This window comes from Tachypleus tridentatus, chromosome 1 (genome assembly GCF_004210375.1).
Source record: "Tachypleus tridentatus isolate NWPU-2018 chromosome 1, ASM421037v1, whole genome shotgun sequence".
Lineage (NCBI taxonomy): Eukaryota > Metazoa > Arthropoda > Merostomata > Xiphosura > Limulidae > Tachypleus > Tachypleus tridentatus.
In genome coordinates this window covers 139,222,012-139,243,208 of record NC_134825.1, presented here as the reverse complement: position 1 = coordinate 139,243,208, position 21,197 = coordinate 139,222,012, and the positions used below count along the sequence as shown (strand labels likewise).

At 33.6% G+C, this 21,197-nt stretch overlaps 1 protein-coding gene across 1 annotated transcript in view; it reads left to right on the top strand.

The window, feature by feature from the left end:
- The first annotated feature begins 20,117 nt into the window (after nucleotides 1-20,117).
- The window catches only part of LOC143225470 (uncharacterized), a 34,875-nt gene continuing 33,795 nt past the window's right edge, over nucleotides 20,118-21,197 (top strand). The window contains exon 1 of the mRNA XM_076454943.1: nucleotides 20,118-20,389. Coding sequence (XP_076311058.1) covers nucleotides 20,369-20,389 — 21 coding nt within the window. The 5' untranslated portion in view covers nucleotides 20,118-20,368. The remainder of the gene's footprint in view (nucleotides 20,390-21,197) is intronic.

Genomic DNA, 21,197 nt, shown 5'->3' with positions numbered 1-21,197 from the left:
GGTGATGACTAGAGAACAAGGTGTCACAATTCTCACACTATGGGAGGTTAAGGTTGTTAAATATTTTTTCATGCAATTGATAACTTCAAACATATTAAGCATAATATTCTAATTTTGTTTCAATTTCACCTGAAATAATTATAGCATACATGATGTGTTTCTCGTGTGTGTGTGTATACAATAGGGTTCCATGGTAGCATAAAGGTTGAAAGCCTCTGTACTGAGGCAGTACCTATGAGCAGTTGAGAAGGGTGATAAATGATTTTCTGTGAAAGTAAAGTGGATTCAAATACTTTTCTCTGGAGTAGAGCATACAGGAAACAGTATTGAAGGAACAATTAGCCATTTCTTGTCCTGTATGTCATTTAATTATTCACTTGGTTGTGTTTGTGAATTTGAGAATTCTGTATTTTTGATATTCCATTTCTCATGTTTTTTCTTTTAAGAGTTATGTATAACTCAATTGCTGGGGCCATGTATTTGCATATTCAGTATTTTTGTATAGTAGGTCTTTTTTTCCTTTTTTGTACCTGTTAGTCCATTCACAGTTTCATGTCCTGTTTAAGAATATACTGATAATTTTCTTCTTGTATCATCCCAAATTGAATGTAACCAGTGACTGTACACTCAAACAGTCTGTAGACTTTTTGGAAGACCATATTAGTGGCCCTGAAACCACCATCACCTTATGTTCTTTCAGCATCAAACTGATGAGTCCTAAGGGTGTATTTTACTTCAAGTAGTTTCTTTTTGTTTGGTAAACTAGCCTTAGAGAAAGTTCTAGAGCTAAATCCAGTTTGTTCTTACCTCTGTAATGTGTATAGGTTTTTCACAGTTTAAATGGGAGTGCATTAAGTACTGTAGTTAAAGAAAAATGTCTCGGTATTGTGATTGAAAAAATCACTTTAGTCATCTAAACAGTGTATTGTAGCTAGCGGTTTGGGTAGCATCTATAGAAATATTATTGCTTTTCTGTATAGACTGCTTGTGAGACCTTGTTTAGAGTACTGTGTACAGTTTTGAGCTCCCTTCCTCAAGAGAGACATCGAATTGTTGGTGAAGGTTCAGAGAAGAACCACTAGAATGCTACCCAAGATAGCAAGAGTATCCTATGAGAAGAAACTAAAATTTCTAAACTTTTTTCTCTGAAGAGGAGAAGGGTCAGAAGGATTTTATTAAGGTGTTTAAGATTATTGAGGGTTATCTATAATAGATTCATTAAACACTTTTGTGTTTAGCCATGAAAACAATAGAAAATAAGTCTTCTACACTTAGGACAGTATTACCATTCAAATATGGTGGTTGGCTTTTGAAATGAGCTGCATCAAGGGTGGTAGAGACAGAAAATTTGAGTTTCAAGAAAGGTTGGATGGTACTCGAGTAGTAAAGGATAGTTATAGGGTTATAGTTGGGACCTGGAAGAGACATCCTTGATGGGCTGATAAGCTCATTTTAATCCCATTAAAATTTTATGAATTTATTTATGAAGCATATTTCATATTGCCATTTTATCTCCTTAAAGATTATTTGTAACAGTTTTTCATTTCAAAATGATGTCCTACTAAACATTATTGATAAAGTCATCCAAGACTTCCCCTTTATGTATATTAACATAAATGATACTCTGTAAAATTCATCTTTGTTTTTGATTGCAACTTTTACCTGGTGATAACCTGATAATATGGATCAACATGCTTTAATTATTACAATTATAGTTTTTCTACTGTAAAGGTTTTTACAGTGTTATTTAATTCATTGTTCAATTCACTAGTTTTCTCACTAAACACATGGCCATTTTGTTTTATTAATCTAATTCTTATCAATTTCCATATCCTTTTCTTACATGTAAGTAACAATTGCTTTTCTAGTAAGCCTGGCACCTGGTACCACTGTTCTGAAGGTTTGATTCATAACATGCTTAACCTTTGAGACTGAAAATATTGTTGCATATAGTTAATTATGTTTGTTGAAGTTGTTTTGAAAGTGGAGTGCTTTAGGTTCTGCAAATGTTATTTATATGAACTAATGAGTGAGATTAGAGGAAAAGGTATAATAATATGTCAACCACACTGTATCTTCTATATCCAGTGCTAAGAAAGCCTTTCACCCAATATCAGCTCAGCTGGGATAACACAAGTACTGTAATTACTGAGATGCTGTGAACTAGATTAAGTTTGTGAAGTGTATATTGTGTATATGTCTGGCTTGTCATCAGTATTAGCTTGAACCCTATTTTCTATAGCTTAGCAACTTGTCTTTATATGTTAATGGCTTCTTTGTGCTTGGCTTGATTTTTAAAACCATAGCAATAGAAACTTGCAGGACTACTTGCCTGCTTTGGTAACTGATTGGTAAACTTGTGTCATGGGTACTTAGTGATTAGGATCACTTGTTGGGTACATTGTGCTTAAGAATTTAATGCTGTTACATCTGCTTGATGAGAAGAACAGGTGAGTGTCATGATATTGAACTTACTATTGCAACCATGGAAGACAATTAACTGTAAAAGATTAATTAACTGAGAATGAAGATAGAAATGTACATGATCACCTTGTAAGCATTTTAAAAATATATTCTGTGCTTCTAGTCCTTGTTATCATTTTTAACTTATTATTTCCAGGTTTCATATTAGTTGTGTAGTTAAGATCTCAGTGTTTTTTTCCAACTGGATCTTTAATCTGTTTGGTGTTTTTTTTTCTAGGTCAGAAATGAGTTTTTTTAAGGTACTTAGGTTCCAGTAATCTACCTCATTTGATCAGGCTAGTGGTATTATCCTCTCCACGTTTCTGTGGGTCTTACATCTCTATTTGGTATGTTAATTATGAAAGGCCACTTCTGCTTTCTTTTCTCTATGAAGGATACATACCTCTTTACTACCTCAGGTTTTTTCTCCATTTTGGCGAGGGCAATCTATATGCAAGGTAAAAGTAAGATTATGGCATTCTGATTTAATATTTTCAAACTAACATTTAATTCAAAGAGAAGATTATTATCACATTCCATATTTCCTCTGTACTTCATGTGGGTTGAAAGAGAAAATATTATTGTACAAAGCTGGAAAAGCACTATGTGGAGGTAAGATAATAGCAGTGTAATATTTTAGTTGGTAATTACCCAAGATATTTTCTCATGTCTCAGCTCTTTGGCAGTTAAGTAGAAGATTGTGACACATAGTGTATTATGTGGGAATAAGATTCACATAGAATGTATGATTGTAAATAACAAAAGGGGAAAAAATGGAAAGAAGGTTAAAGTTGAATTTTTTAGAAAACACAGAAGTTACAATGTGTGTCATCTTGCACACAGGTAATGTTGAGATTAAGATGATCTGTTTAATTTAGTACATGTTTCTTGAAAATAACTATGTAGTTTCAAAACATTACACCATTATCTCAGTTCAAAGAATATCATAGGCATGATAGCTTAGCACTACTTGTAATGTGATACTTTCCTGCACATTTCAGGAACAGTGTTTATTGGGGAATTAGTACATGTACAAATGCACTGGAAAGGGAGGCCAGCACATATTTTGCCTCCATAAATTTGACGTGTTTAGGGTTTTTCATTCAAGATAACTTATTTTGAACAGATAGATTATAAAACAAATAACTGACAGAAAGAAATAAGATACTGAGACTAAAGTAAAACATAGCAGGTTATACAAGTTGTCCAATTTCTTTATGATTTTAATAATGTTTCTCTAATTTTCATGGTTTTTCTTCACCTATGTCAAAATAAATCCGACTTGTCATTTAAACAAATGTACTTTGGACAAGATTTATTCATTTTTGATTTCTTTGGATGCCACTGCACACACATTTAATTTTGTATCTAGGATCTGTGAGGCTTCAGGTAAATTTGCACACCATAGCTCAGTGTTCATTAAATACCTTTAAACTGTTGTTCCTACAGATACACAAAATTTTATTGTACTTCTACAAACATAAGTAAATGTTTAAAGTACCATAAGTAATATCTTTGTTTCATTCCCAGGAATTTATTACAGAAATTTATTTATATAGTGAAACATTACTGCAACTTAATGAAGTTTAATAGTTAAAAAGTGTATTGAACATTTTGTGCAGATAATAGGCTAAGTTTCCAAAGAAGCTAACATTATTTAAGATATATATTTGACTTTCATCAAAATGTTTTAATTTCTCTGAACACACACATTACTCTGACAAGCCTCACATTTCTAAGGTGCTTTTATGATTGTTTTTATTAGTTAAAACTGACTCGAAGATGCACCTTTCTTTCAGTATGCTGTGAAGATTTGTACATGCTAGCCAATTTTATAACATCAAACGTACAATGAGCATTTTAACAAGACTAAAAAGTATGATGTACATGTAAATACTCTAAAACAGAAAGCTACTTAATATATGAATCAATGTATTCATTATAGAATAAAGCTCTCCTTTCTTACATTCATGAATATTGAAATACTTATTATAAAATAATAAGACTGCTAAACTTATTTCTGGCACTGTTACAGAATTTTAGTTGTAGAACTTGTCACTAGTTTTCATTTGAAGTAAAAACATTTTTAGGTTCAGTAGTTAACAGCTGCTTATAAATATTACTTAACTAAAGTTCTTATTTGCTATAATAGCTACTTTCATACAAAGTTTTTTTTTGTTTTTTGCTCCATGGTCATTTGAATTTTATGTAAAATGTATTTGTTATATGTTTATGGCAAACATAAGAATATTGTTCTGCATTTCGAAATACATTATTACTTAACCATTCAGAAATGTACAGCAAAAAAAATGGAGGTTTGTGTGTATAAAAGTTGACAAAATAACTTGAGATTCCTGGATTTCATTATAAAATTAGTGTTGGTTTCTGTTAAATATTCTAAGTTTGGATTAGAGCTGTTTAAAGTAAAGTACATACTTAGATCCCACGTAGAAAGCAAATAGATGTCAACCACAGATTGGTTGTTTTATATTGAGACTGCTTATTTTAGTAGGCAGGTCTTGCTTCTTACATTGTATGTATGAATGTAGAAAAGTTTTGGTTAGTGTAGAATGTGCAATTCTACTGAATTAGTATGCATCTTTTAATGTCAGTTTTAGTATTTTTTAATAGATTTTAATAATCAAATGTCTAGGTTTCTTATTTAAAGGCTTTATCAGTTGTCCTTCATCAAGTAAGAGGGTTGTTTTTTAAAAGTTGTCATAAAAACACTTTTATGAACATAGTTATAATTAAATACTAAATAGATTGATGATACCAGTTTGCTTTAATCTTGTTCTTCCTAAATCTTGAAATTAAAAACTGTTGTTAGTTGCCAAGTGAACTTAGTGTAATGATGTAATCAGTATGTTCCATTTGTTTAACAAAAAATATTTTGATTTTAGTATGTAATGGGTAAAAGTAATGAATTTTATTGCATGCAGTTGTATAAAATAGTTGCACTGTTGTTAAATCCAGAGTACAGTGGCATCACTGAATATCAAATAAAGTGCTCTCTCTATCATACTTATATTGCTACAAAATATATGTTGCTTTAAAAAAAATTCATATTAGGATACTTGAAAACTTAAAAGCACTGAATTACAGTTCGTCTTAATAGACGTAGAGTAATAATGTACTGTCAGCACTGAGAATAAAAATGATCATACATTACCTGATTTGTTTTTGCATGTCTTTTAAATTGTGCTTCCTTATTGACTAAAAATTACAATCACGTTAACTCTCATCCAAACATCCATAACTTTAAACTTTCATTTTTTATGTCTTAATATTTATTGTAGACATTTGGTCTACATCCAGGGTTGGTCTTTTTAAATTACGCTTTAAAAAAAAATAACCCTACAGTACCACTCAATATTTTGTGTATAGTTATATATATATACACGATAGATTGCAAACAGTTGTTCTCTGAAACTGAGAGTTTGCTTATGAAAATCACTTAACTTTGGGTGTAAACTAAATATTTTTGTTTACACGATTTTAGTTTTTTACAAGTATCAGGGCTCACTTTCGGTTTCAGGAGTACTACTTTACTTTATATCAGTGTAACGCAAAAACAAGTGTTGACAGTGAATAAGTGTAACATGTAATGTGACTAAGTTACGCTTCACCCCTTTTCTGTATTACTTGTCAAATAAATGTGGAAAAGATAAGACTTGATCCTGTTTTTAGATTTTCACAACAATGCTAACAAGTTATACCGTTTAGTGTACCTGTACATCATTGGCACGTTTTATTGTCAGCTTTAGGGATAAGTGTGCTTTTAAAAGCCGATAATACACCAATTCAATGTGCTCCTATTTTCTGCAGCTGATTTAAAAAGTATCACAGTGGCTACAATCACTTTCTTTTGTCAAACCGTCATCAGACTATAATATTATTATTATTGAGTCTGGAATATCACCATAATCCTTTGTCACCATTTGTTATCTGCTGGTAGACAGTACTCCCCTATGAATAACTAAAATTAAATAATATAGTTTAACATACATTGCACAGTATCAATTAAAATTATTGGAGTTTATCCTCTTATAACGGGAAATAATGTCTTTATTCAGTTATTTAAAAAAAAAAACTTTCGTTCTGCGTTTTAGTTAACGTCCTGGTTTGACATGATTAAAATAATCGAAAACTTGCATTAATCGTCACATCAGACTGGAGTCGTATACACCAAAGAGATCATCTAACGAGGCTAATACTTGTTTGGTGTCGTTTCAGGTCATCTCTGTTCTAGTGTGATAGGTCCCAAATGGAAGGGTGGTGCAAAGGTTTGTACAACTTAGTATGAGCTGGAAGTTTCCTCATAAATATCAATAATAAGAACGATTACTAATAGAGGTGATTTATCACTTACATAGAAAAGTATGGTATACAGTGTCTTGGCATTCCAATACGTGTTCTTCCTTACTCCAGTATCCAGAGTTACCTTTAGTCACTACTTAGAAGCCAATCAGATACCATCGCTAAGACCCAGTGCGTTATTTGTTTTTGGCCCGTACTGAATTATTTCCATTACTTTTAGTGTTAGATTTATTCCCTGTAATGCATTCCTTTTCAAATCTTACCCCACACACTTTTTGCAGACTTTATAATGTCCTGTTTGCATTGGGCCAGGTGGATAAGGCACTCGATTCGTGATATGAGGGTTGAAGATTCGAATCCCAGTCACACCAAACATACTTGCCCTTTTAGCTGTAGGAACGTTATAATGTGACGGTCAATCCCATTATTCGTTGGTAAAAGAGTAGCTCAAGCGTTGGCGGTGGGTGGTGATGACTAGCTACCTTCCCTTTAGTCTTACACTGCTAGATTCGGGACGGCTAGTGCAGATAGCCTTCGTGTAGCTTTGCGCGAAATTGAAAACAAACCAAACCTGCTTCCATCAAATATCTAGAAAATATCACGCCAAATCCAGGTTATTATGATACCAAATGGTGACCTTCCAAAGTGCTCATCTGGTGTATTTTAACACTAAACTGTCACGGTAGTTCACATGGAAACATTATTACATATTGTTGTTCAAACGATATCTATTAATATCGTCTTTCCGTTTTCTTACTTTTAAAGCAACTTTTTTAATATGTTTAATTACAATGTCATTAAATCTTAAGTCGCTGCTTTTGCATGGAAAAGCAAGAATATTTTTTCCCAATTTGCCTATACATTTATTTGACGATGTACACTTGTACACTGGAAGAAAAACGGATATAATAAGTTTATTTTGTTTGAGGCTAACACTTAATTATCAGTGGTAAAACAGATGGGTTTGTTTCTTAGTCACTATTCGTCTAAGACATCGGACTGAAGTAAAAAATTCTACTTAATATAACATATTTTTTAATGCTTAATAGCTACCACACGATATTTAATAGCAATATTTTCATTGAATGAAATGCCACTGCTAGCGGAGGTAGAGTTAAAAAAATGTTCAGGTATCTATTTTGAAATCTGCATAAATAGCGGCTGTTCGTAAACCTTAAATTCATTCTATTTTATTGTGTGGTTTGGCTTACACCTAGGTTCACTTATTTTCGAGTTATGATCTATTATTTACATAATATTCTTACTTGATGTCGTCATATCAAAATAAGATTTCCAAAGAAGGTTACTTGGCATCACACGGTACACCTGACTCCAACAATAATGTAGTCAATAGAATGTACAAAAATAAAAACGTATAAAACGTGCCAGTAACTATTTGCATGTTCAAACGTTACAATCCTTGACGTCATTCAACCTGCTTAACGTTTGCTGTTGGGGGAGGGGGGAAGTCTAGGAATGTTTTGTATTTAGCTAAAACTGTATTTTATTTTAAATTCTTGGAGATTTTGTTTTATCCTCAGTGTGAAAAAAGATTCAAAGATGGTGCTAATTAACAGTAATAAAGCATAAAATTTAACGGATGCTTCTATGTTCCACTTATTTATGTAAACTAATAATTAATTTGTGCAATTGCCTCACTACCCAAGAAACTATTTTCGAAGAGAATTGAATCGTGAAAAGATTAATATTTTCAATGATCGACATTTAGGTTAAAAACTCGGTCATTTCTCAATGAAATGAGAACACTTCTGCCAATAAAATGTTTATTTTGCATAAAAACTATTCCTTTTTCACTACTTTAGATTGAAATGATTAAATACGCAAACCATCAAGGTACGTAATAATCACATTTGATGAAGTTGTTGTGAAACAGATTGTATAAGAACCTCATTTTGACATTGGCCCTTCGTAAGCAATTTCGCCACCGAAAACTTGTACATCTGGGAAAGGATATATAACGAAATTTTCCGACACAATGTATCCATATATTCAGGTCATAAAAATGTGTTCAGATTCAATTATTTAGAATTTTCAAGACAGGAATACCTTCTTGTGCTTATGGTATTTGAAAACAAAGGAATATGCATCAACACAGCAAACAAAGACCATCCAGGAAGGCCCCTGCAAGAAGTCGTACCCCAGCCATAATTAATAAAGTGCAACATATTGCAACAAGTAAAAATTCACCAATACGAAGGTCAGTGACGAAAGCCGTTCACGAGTATCAGGCAATAAAACACTGCACAATAAAAGAAAAAACTTTTCCTTAGAAAATGATGCAGGCCAAGTGTACACAACTGCTTCCAAGACATTTCAGTACTCGCATATCTGAAGTAAATAGAAAATAAAACTGGTATTCATAATATTCTTTACGAAAACATACCAATCAACCCGCAAAACACATCAACTATGGATCTTTTGTGCAATTAGACTATTGAAATGGACATTAGAAAACTACCATCTTCATACATTAGATGGATTACGGAAAACATGCATGGAGGAGTGACAATCTCTGTAAGTAAGAGCCTTCTGTCGGAGCCCTTTGAAATTGAAACTACACTCGAAAGATGCACAGTCATCAGATAAAACATTGCTGGACGAGGCAACAAGTACTGTAACTTGTAACAAAAATCTAAAGTTGTTTTAATAAAACGTACTTAATCCCTTATAGGTCCAGCATGGCCAGGTAGGTTGAGACGTTCGACTCATAATCCGAGGTTCCCGGCTTCGAATCCCCGTCGCACCAAATATGCTCGCCCTTTCAGCCCTTCAACTAGGAAGATTTATTTAATAAGCCATCGTAAAGATACTGCTTAAAATTAATTGTTTCATAACATCTACGTAATGAAAGTGTAAAAACTGGAAACACGTAAATTTGATTTAAAAAGTGTCAGTTTTTAGAAACAATTGCTTTCATAAAGTTAGTTAGTTAGTTAGTTTTGGAATTTCGCACAAAGCTACTCGAGGGCTATCTGTGCTAGCCGTCCCTAATTTAGCAGTGTAAGACTAGAGGGAAGGCAGCTAGTCATCACCACCCACCGCCAACTCTTGGGCTACTTTTTACCAACGAATGGTGGGATTGACCGTCACATTATACACCCCCACGGCTGGGAGGGCGAGCATATTTGGTGCGATGGGGATTAGAACTCGCGACCCTCGGATTACGAGTCGCACGCCGTACGCGCTTGGCCATGCCAGGCCGCTCTTTTAATTGGATTATCTGTTCTTCATTGGTCCTTGCTAAGATCTTAAACCAATGAGAATAAGCAACATAACATTCTCCTAAGGCAGGTGCAACTACACTTCACATAATAGGTGACTTTAGGTTTAAATGTTCTTTTACTTGTAGTAATTAGATATCTGCTTTTAGCACAACTGACATAACCTTCCCGATAGATTTATAAGTTATGACTGTCAAGCGGGAATATGGTCCGTAATTTACGAAAAAGTACTCGACATTTAGGCTTAAACACATTAGAAATGTATTTAAATCACATTTTACCTGATTTTTAATAATTAAAGAATAATTACGTCTGTGTGATAGACTGCTAACAACAGGATATTCAGAAACGTCACACTATTTGTTTTTGAATTTCGCGCAAAACTACACGAGGCTATCTATCCGCGTCAGTCGTTCCTAATTTAGCATTGTAAGACTAAATGGATGGTAGCTAGTCATTACCGTCCACCACCAACTCTTGGACTATTTTTTTTACCAACGAATGGTGGGATTGGCTGTAGGATTATAACGCACCCATGGCTGGAAATACGAACATGTTTGGTGTGACGAGGATTCGAACCCGTGTCTCTCGGATTATGATTTGAGCGCCTCAACCACCTAGCTATGCCGGGCCGAGAAACGTTACATATACTTGGTATACTAACACTTCATTTATTCAAATAATTACGAAATATTCTATCTTAGATAAATCATTTTTTTGCGCATAAGGTTTCTTTGATATTACTCAATTCTTTATACAAACCTCAAACGTGTTAGATATTTTTCAAGCACAATAAAATTGTATTTTGACAACAAATTTACTCAAACACATTCGGAATAAAAATTAAAGTACAACCCTGTAAACGTCTTTTTTTTTTTTTTTTATTACACTTGACGGTTGAAGTGGCCATTATTATTAATAATGATAAAAGTGTCCGAAAATAGAATTTTATTGTCTTCCTGATGTTCCACAATAAACTTTACACTACCAGTTCGACTGTTCAAATATTAAATAAATTGGGAATTTTAAAAAGGGCCCTCAAAGACTATAAATGTGTCATCAATACACCTATGATCTAAAGTAGGCAGTGTTCTAATAATGATTTTCATAAAAAAACACCAAACTAGATTGTCCCGATACACAATGTCTCACCTCCATGATCACCGACTCTCGCTTTAAAACAAACTTTTGATGTTGTATTCCTATTCATAAATATAGACTTTTGCAAAAATTTGGCATTATTTTGATGAAGCATGAGGCGCATAATTTGTGATAAATTATAGGACTTGAATGTGGTAATCAAAATAGGCAACCACCAAAATTTCTCTAACTTATATAAACATTCAAGAAGCGTTTTTGCACAATGTTTCAATTGTGCGCAGTTACACTTTTCTTTGCCCACAGTGGCTCAGCGGTATGGCTGCGAACTTAAAACGCTAAAAACCAGGTTTCAATACCCGTGGTGGGCAGAGCACAGATAGCCCATTGTGTAGCTTTGTGCCTGATTCAAAACAACAACACTTTTCTTTACATGAATTGACTCATCATAGTTTTTTGTGTTGAGAAAAAATAGTTTATTTCGTGTGTTTTGTATTTTTCCAATCATTTTTTGAAAATTTTTAGTCTCTTGTATTCGAATGAAAAATGTGTTTGACAATTGTTTTATTGAAATATAACTATTTCTTTCTAATGAAACGTCAATTTTATGTAACAAAGTGCCATATTTTTTTGCAACAGTGTAATTTCTCATACTGAAAATATAAGCTGTAATTATCAAAGTTTATAATTACTACCTGATTATATTCTCACTTAGAAATAAACATTATTTTGAAGTAATTTTTCTGGCATAATTAAGTCTTCACTTTGAAACAAACAAGCAAACCTAAAATTGCAAACAAAGAAACTTTTAAGATGTCTTCAAAAAAGGAAGTTAAAAATAAATAAAAACGTAGGCTATAAAAAAAATATTTGGGTGAGACTTTGTCCAGTGAGACGTGGTCCGGTGAGACTTTCTCCAATGAGACATTGTTTGTGTCACAGATTCACCAAACAAAACTTAATCATTCACAAGCAGAGGCCTACAATTAATATTATTGAAACAGCAAATAAACTGGTTTAATTGTTACACAAATGGTGAGGAGTGTTGACTACGTTTTACTTGGGATATAGCTTTATTCTGTCATATGATATAGAAATTAATGGTTGTTTTCTTGCAATCAGTTCTGAGATAATCTAATCAAATTAAATTTTAAAATTTATTAACTCACAAATTCTTTTTATTGGCTTTACGATAATAGATTCAAGGAACATAACCTAATTAAACCGACTATAGCTTGGTTTCCGCTTGTAAGGATAGGTAGTAATAGATCAAATTTCCTGTTTATGGGACAAGACTTTAATTTTTAGATTTCAATAATCCTCGAATTTTTCAAACATCTATATACCTCGTGATGACGAGAAGCCCACTTGAAGTAACAGTGTATCTCAAGTCGGCTGGTATGGGTATTAAAACTTTTATGTAAAAGAAAGTAGAGATGTGTATGCTTTGTTGCAGACCTATAACATTAAACATTCGATCAGAAAACCTTCTGTAATATTGCCTAGCTAGCAGATAAACAACATAAATATTGAAACGATGTGCCAGATTCTCGGGTATGCATAAATTTACAGTTTACAACATATGAATAAAAGTAACAATTGAATCTAACCCTGAATGGTAGAGTTGTAAACCAGTAAACTTACTGTTGTCCTTTAGATGCCTGAAAAAGAACAGAGACTGTGTCTTGACTGCTGGAAGCTACTCAAGAGATGAAATCTTTCTGTAACATTAGATTTTCTAGGTTAATTCGTGCCAACTATGTCTTATCTGACTATCTTGATTCTCTTCCACTAAAATTAACTTTACTGCCGTTTTGAAGTGCTTCATTTTTTATAATTATAAAGTCGCCCAAACGGTTTCTATAGGTAAAAAAGAAAACTAACACATTTCGTAGCACACAGTAAATGTTTTCGAATATTTTAACAATAAAGTTAGTAAAAACGACCTTTACTCTACAGAGAATGGTAACATAAAGTAAAAACATTTTTTAGTCAAAGTTTCGCCATTGCAATTTCATCAGAGATAGTAGTACAAGATTTCTGAAAAACAACAAAGAGTGTCAATCCATTTCAATATTTATATAAGTACACGTATATAAATTATTTTAACTAACAATTTTATGTTATGTTAACTAATTAATTAAACTGGAACATGTACATGGTTTATTAGAGTATGAGATAAAAATCAAGCTTTATTATTATCAACTTTAGCAAAAGAGTTAACTAGCATAACGCTGATGGTGCTTATTTATGGATGATGATATGAATTAAAAAGAAATAGTAAGTGTCACTTAAGGACCTAAAACAGTAGTTTTCTAAGTTGGGTTTGAGGGTCGTAATCTGAGGGTCGCGGGTTCGCGCCAAACTTGCTCGCCCTCCCAGCCGAGGGGGGCGTTATAATGTGACGGTCAATTCCACTATTCGTTGGTAAAAGAGTAGCCCAAGAGTTGGCGGTGGGTGGTGATGACTAGCTGCCTTCCCTCTAGTCTTACACTGCTAAATTAGGGACGGCTAGCATAGATAGCCTTCGAGTAGCTTTGTGCGAAATTCCAAAACAAACAAACAAAACAAATCTGCCTTTTGTCTTCAGGCGGAAGGCTATCGAAATGCCGTCCTCAACACTTGTGTCTCCACAACAGGCAATTGCTATCCATTCTACAAAGTTTCATCAATTAGCTCTCTTCTCAGGACAAACTAACGCTTCTAGCACCGGCCACCAAAAACTTGTCTGCTTCAACCTGATGTTACCAGACATAAGACTCGAGTCTCACATGCCTGTCAATTTTCATTAACTGAGTAAACAACTTTAACATAGTTTTAATAAAATTCTTAAAGCTTTGGTAGCAAAGAACTGTTTAACTTGAATGAACAAATGGCCATTTTATGTGAGACAAAATCCATTCTTTGATCTCACCTGTAGACGATTTTCATATTAAGTATATATTTCATCTATGGACAAATGTTCTTCACAATTGATTCTCTTTTTGGAAATCTCAGAAACTGATATATTTTTTTTTTATAAGTTGACTTTACCTTCCCTCGTAAAATACAATAAAGTCAAGGTAGGACAAACTATTTCAATTTATAGATTTGTAAGATAACAAAATCTATGTTCATGGTTATGGTTTTGTTTGTGATTCTTTAAACATTCCTTTTATCATTTAGTTTAGCTATTAATTTTTACTTACATTAAAACACCAACTCATCTTCAAGTTAATAATTTGTGTTTAGAATAAATACGTATCATGAAACAAACGCCACTTTTCCTGGGGGTGATGTACGATATTATTAATGTAGCAATATGTAAATTTATGATCACATGAGACGTACCATCGTGACCGAACAAAATGGCATGCGATTCATAAATTGCGTCACAAGATAGTTAGTGAACGATGTAGTTATAGCTGTTCGTCACTCGATATTGTTGTTAGTAGTGAAAGGAACTTTGAAAGATTGTGTTGTGTATTGTTTGGAATTAGATTTCTCTTCTTCTGGTTTTTCTTCCCGATTTTATAGTAAATTAGTTATTAACATTAGAATAAAGTCCTGAGTATGCACGTATTTATTAACTGTGTTTTAGTGATTGCGAAAAGTTATTTAAGGTGTTCTTATTGTTGAATAACTAGTTTTTGTTGTTATTGAACTCTGGTTGTACCGACGTGTTCCTTTAGACAGTTGCAGTTTTCTTTATTAGTTGAAAGTACTTGACAATAATCTGAACGTAAAAATAAATTGCTGTAATTCCTACAGTCTTGGCTAATATGTCTGCCTAAAGTTATATATTGATGATATTGTCTACCTGCATGGAGTAGTTGTTGATTAAATAGCAATTAGTAACAGAAAATGTAGCGTATGATTAGACAAAGATGTGTAAGTTGTTTTCGGGTCTGTAAAAACTGTTTTGAACATTTGTTCGTCAAAACACACACACAATCACCTGGTTTGTAGAAAAAAAAGTGTGATTTTGGTATAATCCTCTTCGATAGAGATCAACGCTTTGTTCAGACAATATCTATGTATTTTGTATAAGACATGCCTCGTCAAGTGCCAGAAATTACAAGGCGTCAAATTGTTCAATTGTCCAGGAATGCTGTGAATCAATCGGACATTGCAGAACAGTGGGTTCTCCCAGTGTTATGTGGCCAGAATCCTTATACATCGTCGAACCACAGGAATCTTTGGTCCAGGAAACTTGCAGAAAAACACCAAAAACTACTGCCTCATATAACTTTGCTTTGATCTAGTTAATGCATCAGGGTCAAGAAAAGTTCTGCAACAACTTACGACAGGAATCGTATAAATACATTCATTCCACGATACACAGAAGAACAGTGAATAGGTGACTACCTAAACAAGGTCATTTTGCAAGAAGAGCTATCTGCAAACTGATATTAACCATAATTCATCGCTGTCATCGTGTTACTTTGGCAAGACAACAAGCAAATCTACACTTAGGACACTGACAACGTGTCATCTTTTCAGATGAGTCCTGTTCCTGGCCTGTTGAATCTAATGGTAGGTATGTCATTTGCCGGGAGAATATATGAAAGAAGACTATATTTCCCCTAGGGAACACAAAGTGGGTTGTGTAGTACATATTTGGGCAGCTATTCATTACAGTGAAAACATTGTTCTTCGTATCCTCCAGGAAAACGTCGATAGCGTCTTTGAAGCATCACATGAAGACGATATTTCAGCCATATACGTGGGCAAGGTTTGGCAATACCTTTGTTTTCCAGGACAAGCATGCTATTGCCCGCAGTGGGAGTATTGTACAGGATTAGCTTGACCAGGAGAACGTTACAAGATTGCCACAGTAAACAAATTATCCAATTTATAATCCCATTGAGAACTGTTGGTAAGAACTGATCCGATAAATTGCTAACTACGACCCTATCCCAGCTATTGTAGCTGAGTTGCAGCGTCGAGTTAGGATGAAATCATGGTGGATTACATTAAGAACTTCATCGACAACGTGTCGCGTCGCTTCGCAGAGGTTGTTAGAGCATGAGGAGGGCCAATCTAGTACTGAATGTTTAATATGAACTGATATAAGGCTACAGATGCTATTTATAATAATTTGGTTTTATATTGTGTCATTATATATACTTTGTGAAGTACTCAATTACACATATTTCTATAGATGTCTGATAAAAGTGTTTGCTGTTATTATAAATCGTTCATGATGACCATAGAACCTCTTTAATTATACAAATTACATATGCAGATGTTTAATATAACGCATATTTCTCAGTTTGACAGCGCTAAGTGTATTTGTATTCCATCTCAAGAATAATGATTCATGATCTTATTTGTTACAAAGTGTACAATCATTTTTAACAAGTCTATAGTTTTGTTCATGAATTGAACAGATTCGTTGACAGCAACAACTACATATAGTTTTGTTTATAAGTTCCGCATATTTTTCAATAACCACCTCAACAACTATTTAAGACAAGTAAAAGAAGGGTGATTTGGGTTGAAAGTCTAAAAACGTTATGTTGAACCAGAGTAAGAAAGACAAATCTTTTAATTTATATATATCTATTCATGGTGCCACTCAAAACATTCAGGCGTTGTGTGATAAAGTGGTGTTCAATATTCAAAAAGATTTTTCTAGAAATTCATACAGTCTATAAATTCAAGTGTTTTAATTGTTGCTTTCGGATAGCAGGATAATCGAAAGGCATAAGTTTCTTTTGCTATTAGGGTGAAAAATTTCGGGATCATTTGACCCAGAAAATAAAGGAAACCTATTTAATTACTTATACCATCGCTCATATAGAACATTTTAGCATACCTCTGTCAGAAACATGGAACATACTAACATGTAAATAAGAACTTAACATAATGTCTATATTAATTTTCACCCCTGGAATGAAAATTAATCACATATTAAGAAAATTGTATAACGAACTTGTCCCACCTGGAAACTTTTACAATATGAAATGTAATAAATGAGCAGTCTCTTACTCAGAAGAAACAGGAGGTAACTTGAAAATCATGTTAAGAGAACACACCTTGCCCATCAAACAATAACATATGACTCTTTGTGTGATGTCCAGCCTCAAGTAGCATAACGGCGAATGATACACCTAAAAGAACAGACCATACGGATGAATATTGTCAATCATGGTGAAGTTCTAGGTGTGATGTTGTGTCATACAATACTACGTGATTCTTCGTTTGATGCCCAGCCTGAAGTAACATAACACGTAAAAGAACAAACAACCATGTGGATTAATGTGGCCAGTTATGGCTTTGTTTCCGCTCCACAAAATATCACATAAAACGTTTTTGATGTCCAGAAATGAGTAACGTAACTGTTATGTAGTGAAATGTTAGTTTATATGAAAGCAGATAGTCAACACCACCCACCGCCAACTGTTGGGCTACTCTTTTATCAACAAAGCTGCAAGAGCGAGTGTGTTCGGTGACATGATTTGAGGTAACAAATTGCGTGACAGTACAACCAGCACAACACTTTTGGTTTTATTACACAATTTTTCACAAAGCTATACAACGACTTTGTGCGCATAGCCGTCATTAATTTCGAAATTTGGACCATTCGTGTCTGGCCTCCCCAGTGGCACAACGGTATATCTGGGGACTTACAACGCTACAATCCGGGTTTCGATATCCGTTATGGGTGAAGTATAGATAGCGCTTGAAGGGTCTCAAAGCAGCAGATTGCGTTTTCAGTTAGAAAACAAGAATTATTGGATTCACAATCAGCATAAAAATAGAGTATTCTGTGTCCTCAGGTATTATTTAAATGTCCAATATTGAATTTCATGAAGATTAATGTATCTTTGAAGGTTTGAGCATTAAACATGCGATTTGGAGTTGGGATATTAAGTCTTTTTCACCTTAACGTAAAAGGACAGCATTGTAAGTTAAACTTATTCAACATGGCTGATACCAGCAGCAGTTAAATATATTTACATCAAATATCCACAGCAAAAACAGTCACAATTAAAATATGTTTCTGTTGGGTTTTTTTTTTACTGGAGTATTTTAGTTTATATTACATTCTGTACATCAAACATCAGAGGTAGAAATCAACATAATTTATATTAATTATATCGGTTTTAAGGTTTATTTTTAAAATTAATGAGAATAACATATCCTATATTGATAATTAAAATCCAATTAAAGTGTTGTCCTCTTCATATTAATATGGAATAGAGGATTATATCTTTACCTCAGTGGACAAGCGGTAAGTTACAGACTTACGGCGCTATAATCCAGGTTTAAGCCAAAAAACAAATACATAATTTTATTCAGAAACCAACATCTTAATCGTACTGAAGACGTTCGATATTTAACCACGTTGTCTCTAATGGGTTTACGAACTTATAACGCTAATATCCGGAATTCGATCCCCGTTCACTTAAGCCAACAAACAAATCTTAGGCCTTATTGCACTTAATGTTTGTAACTGAATCGAACAAAAATGCTTTCTTCAACAATATCGTGTTCACAAGTGACTTTAATAATTTGTGTCTTTTCACTCGCAAGCTCCAGTTTAGAGTTAAATACGCCATCCTTAGTGGTTGGGTTACGTAACTGCAAAGTAAAATATGCGACATTAACTTTTGTTAAAGGAGGACATTTCTGTTGACTTCCCGTTATTAGACACATACATGAATATTTTGAAATTAGACGTTTTAATACATCTAGGATTGCTTTTAAAGTTTTTAAGTTTACTTTATCTAAAAAAGTTAATTAAGGAAATCGGAAACCTCTTGGAGTTTTTATGCCTCAAGTCACCTTATACTAAAGTTCTACTTTGTTACCTAGTTACTGTGTTTTTGTGGTAACTTTACGTGCATTTACTTACTCAGCGAAAAATACATAACATTCCAATCAGTTTTTAAACATGAAAGAGTAGCAATTTATTTTGAAATGCGATTAAATGTATTCAACATTATTTATAATTTGTATTCAACATTATTTATAATTGTAAAATCCGTAAATTTGTAATAATTAACGCGGAAGATTTATTCCTACGAACGTTATAATTTTCAGTGTAGATGTAGCCAGTTATCCTGCTTTACAGTCTTTCATATGACTCTCCTTGTAGCTATTTTAAGCATCACTTGAGTAAGTTCTGAGTAAATAGGGCTCATCTGTTCTGGGTCGGCTAAGATCTAATGCAGCGCAGGCGCTGGGATTGAGAGTGTGAGGTTTTCTATGAGACATCCATGACAAGAGCGCCCGTCTATTGGAACTAGTAGATAAAGTGAATGGCATTCTACGTAAGTTTTGGTGTTGGACTATAACTGAAGCAACAACCTGTCACGCACCACGCTACACTTCATACTTAGTCTTCCAAAGATTTCATTCATTACCGAAAGAACAAAATGTTGTTGGTCGTTCCGAAATAATAAAATAAAAACATGGCATCAAGTAGCCCGTTTAGAGAAATGAGATAACAATTCACTGGGTAGAACGAGTATTATCAGTTGTTATCCGTCGGAGATTCGCCGAACGTCTTCGAAGAAAATATTATTGTGATGTATTAGCTGCAAAAGATGAGCAAGGTATCCTGGAAATTTTGGAATTAATTGTATTGCTTCATAAAATAACTGCATTCAGTTATTCCTTCCATGAGATTTAGTTATTATTATATAAAAATTCCACTTCGTTTCCCTATGTCCCAAGGTAAATAGACCTAAACAGACCTAGCTGTGATTATAATGGTGTTATACTGATTAACATGTGTCACATTATACAACAAAAAATGTAATTTCGAAGAAGACTTTCCACTATTTATTGAAAACTTAACAGTGGTTTTCTTTATTTTTTATCGTAATTAAAAGTTAACTTACAAAATGGAAGGTTTGAACGTTACATCAACTTGAGTGTACCAGTGTGACGTAAAGAGATCACAGTTTTTGCTCTAAAATTAGCGGGAAGCACGGAGGGGCATATATCCGCCATCTCAGCAAACCAACGCTTGCCAAATCCTACTCTGTTTCTGCCTACGTTAAACTAGTGTACAGCGCTACGTGCGGCTGGGCCTGATACGTTTTATTTAAGTAATAATCTGTGGCACCATACGAAAATATGCCGTTCACTGTAACTCCGCCAAGAGCTGAATATCATAACAGTTTCTGGTGTCCAACAGCTTGCTTTCCAACAGTTCACTAAGTCCACAGAATACTTTGAATATAATTGGAGTACCGAAAAACCGGAGTTAGGAATTTCTGTTACCGAATGTTTGATTTCTTGTGACTAAAATGTCTCGTCGAAACACTTATGTAAGTGTTATATTATACCTGTTCTCTGTCTCTGTATGTTTTTTATCTTGAATTATTGAAAATATTAGTGGAATATCTAAAATTAATATTTAATAACTTCCAGCACAAAGAGAACTATATATACATATATATAACCTATTTTTGATCCAGTATTATTTCTATTCACACATGTATTGCAAGAGTTTGGGTCTGTTTATGATGACCCTTTAATATAAAGGAAGCTTAAGTGTTTGTAAATATTATAAGTGCGGTATTTGTATTTTAGACTGAATGTTTTTGTTATTTTTATTGCATTACTCAACTAACATATTTTATAGCAACTACCATCAAAACCTGTGTTTTAGTTATCTTTGTATGTATAGCAGAAACAGTTTCTTAAGAGGCTTAGGAGAGAAAGCAAGTTGTACTCAATAAAGTGACCAAGAATTTCATATTTTCTTCAGCTTGAATGACACAAGATGCAAACAATATATGTATATAGGCTAAAAGTAGCTATTTTATAAACTTCACAAGACATATAAATATCCATCTCTAATTTAGGGGCCGTGAGTGGCCTGGTGGCTAGCGTGCTGGGCTGTGTATCCGAAGGAACGTGGTTTGGTCTCATTGCCACAAAAAGATTGCGCTCCGCACTATAGGGGCGTGGGTAAATTATAAGGTTGATGGCCAAATCCAACTATTCTATTAGGGTAGCCCAAGAGTCGTGGGTGGGTGCTGTTCACCAGTTGACTTCCATATCTATCTCATTAGTATGAAATCAGGTAGAAATTATCAATTTTTAAAATCACCAGTAGTTAGTATGTATATT